The sequence below is a fragment of the Ailuropoda melanoleuca genome, chromosome 15 (genome assembly GCF_002007445.2).
Source record: "Ailuropoda melanoleuca isolate Jingjing chromosome 15, ASM200744v2, whole genome shotgun sequence".
Lineage (NCBI taxonomy): Eukaryota > Metazoa > Chordata > Mammalia > Carnivora > Ursidae > Ailuropoda > Ailuropoda melanoleuca.
This window is the reverse complement of record NC_048232.1, coordinates 85,678,577-85,680,936: the sequence shown is the minus strand read 5'-3', so window position 1 is coordinate 85,680,936 and position 2,360 is coordinate 85,678,577. Positions and strand designations below refer to the sequence as shown.

At 57.4% G+C, this 2,360-nt stretch overlaps 1 protein-coding gene across 2 annotated transcripts in view; it reads right to left on the bottom strand.

The window, feature by feature from the left end:
• MPPED1 (metallophosphoesterase domain containing 1) overlaps nucleotides 1-2,360 on the bottom strand; it is an 81,484-nt gene that overhangs the window by 29,777 nt on the left and 49,347 nt on the right. For both annotated transcript variants that reach the window (XM_034643958.1, XM_019803927.2), the window contains exon 4: nucleotides 1,336-1,561. In XM_034643958.1, the coding sequence (XP_034499849.1) occupies nucleotides 1,336-1,561 (226 nt within the window). The remainder of the gene's footprint in view (nucleotides 1-1,335; nucleotides 1,562-2,360) is intronic.

Genomic DNA, 2,360 nt, shown 5'->3' with positions numbered 1-2,360 from the left:
CACCATCATCATCACCACCATCACCATCATCACCATCACCATCATCACCATCATCACCATCATCACCATCATCATCATCACCATCATCACCATCATCATCATCATCATCACCGCCATCACCATCATCGCCATCACCATCATCACCACCATCACCATCAACACCATCATCATCACCACCATCACCATCATCACCATCACCATCATCACCATCACCACCATCATCACCACCATCATCATCACCATCACCATCACCACCATCACCACCATCATCACCACCATCACCACCATCACCATAACCATCACCACTATCATCACCACCATCATCACCATCATCACCATCATCACCATCATCATCACCATCATCACCATCACCACCATCATCACCATCATCATCACCATCACCATCATCACCATCACCATCACCACCATCATCACCACCATCACCATCATCACCACCATCATCATCACCACCATCACCATCATCATAACCATCACCACTATCATCACCACCATCATCATCGCCACCATCACCATCATCACCATCAACACCATCACCATCACCACCATCACCATCAACACCATCATCACCACCATCATCACCAGTATAATGGCCACCACAACTATCATCCCATCACCATCATTACACAAGGGCTCTGATGGACACATTGACCATCACACAGAAGAGTCATGACTCTTTCCCACCTTGATCCCCACTGAGCCAGGGAAGAGGCCTGATTATTCTGTGTGCCCAACAGAGAGTAAGAGCTTGATGCATACTCAGGACTGAAACAATGTCATCCCCGACAAGTACGCCTGATCATCGGCCTTCCGTGAAAATTCCAACTGCCTGATCACTCGCCACCCCTCACCAGCGCATGCATCTCTGATGTTGTCAGGGGACATGGGCACTGGGGAGATTCCTAGCATACAGAATAACGGTTGAAAGCAGGGGTTCTGGAACCAGAGTGCCGGGGTTTAACCCCAGCTTTGCCCCTTCCTAACTCTGTGACGTTTGGCAAGATCCTCACGCTCTCTGTGCCTCGGTTTGCTCACCTGGAAACTGGGGCTAACAACAGTAGCTGTCTCTGTGTGTGAGACGAACAGCACAGAGGACACAGCTGATAGAACTACTTGCCGGTTAGATACGGGGAAACCAAGGCTCGGAGAGCAGCCGTGACCTGCCGGCGGCCACACAGGGGTGTGGGGAGAGCTGAGATCCAGTTCCTAGGAGTGATCTGGAGCTCCCCGGTGCTTCTCCCAGTCCCCTTCCCTCTGCGCCTTCAGCCCCAGCTCCCCAGCCCCCACCCGAGGTCGGAGAGGCGCCCGCGCGCTCACCATGGAGAGCCGTAGATCCGGAAGCCACGCACGGTGACCTCCGAGTCCTGCAGGTAGATACAGTTGGTCAGCAGGGACTGCACGTTCTCGTAGTTCTCCGGCTTCAGCTTCGACACAGACGGAAAGTAGTAAAAGTCTTGCTTGATGAGGTCAGCCATGAACTCCTGGTCGAAGGTCAGCTCGTGGTTGCCGGCAACCACAATCTTGTACTCATAGGGCAGGCTACCTGCAGAGGTGGACAGAGACACGCAGCACATCGCTGTTGGCCAGCTGAGAGCCACCCCCCAGCCGGGGGAGGGCAGCGGGCGAGAGCCGCGGGAGTCCCCGGCGAGCAGCCCCGGCTACACGCTCCCCCATCGCTGCCCTTGTATCAGAGGCGGCGGCAGCTGGCAGCACCTTCCTCCCTACATCCTGTCTGCTCCGGTGGCAGCTCGGTGACAGGCCACTAGACCCAGGCTAGTAGGAGGGGCCTGGGCCGCTGCCTCCTAGCCTCTGAGCCGCAGCGGGACCCTGGCCTCATCCTCGGGACTTGCCCGCCTCCTGTTCCTCTGTCTGGGCCACTTTTCCCCTGAAAGGAGACCCCACCCCAGCCCTCCAGGCCTGGTCCCCCCACCTCACCGTCCCAGGCCCCTCGCCACACGGGGGCCTGACTCGGGAGCCTCCATGCTCCATTGGCAGGAAACACAAGCTCCTTCCAGAGCCCGTGTGAAACCTCTGGAGACCCCACACTTGGGGAAGGGCCCACCCCGACGGTCCAAGCCCAAGTGCAAGCAAAACAAAGCTGTCTATGCGGGCCATGAACCAGGTCCTTCCAGCCTTGCTCCGCGTAGAGCCCCGGGCAGTTCTTCCACGCCATACCTCCTTCCCTTTCTTCCTCTGGGGCCTTCACCTTGCAGATGCCCTGAGCAGGGGTGGGGGCTGCCTCCCGGCTGACCTGGCTGTGAGCCAGGCTCTGGCACAGCACCCCCCACCACTACCACAGCCCCTCGGACTCAGTAAACCACCACGCCCACCCCCGGCCCCCA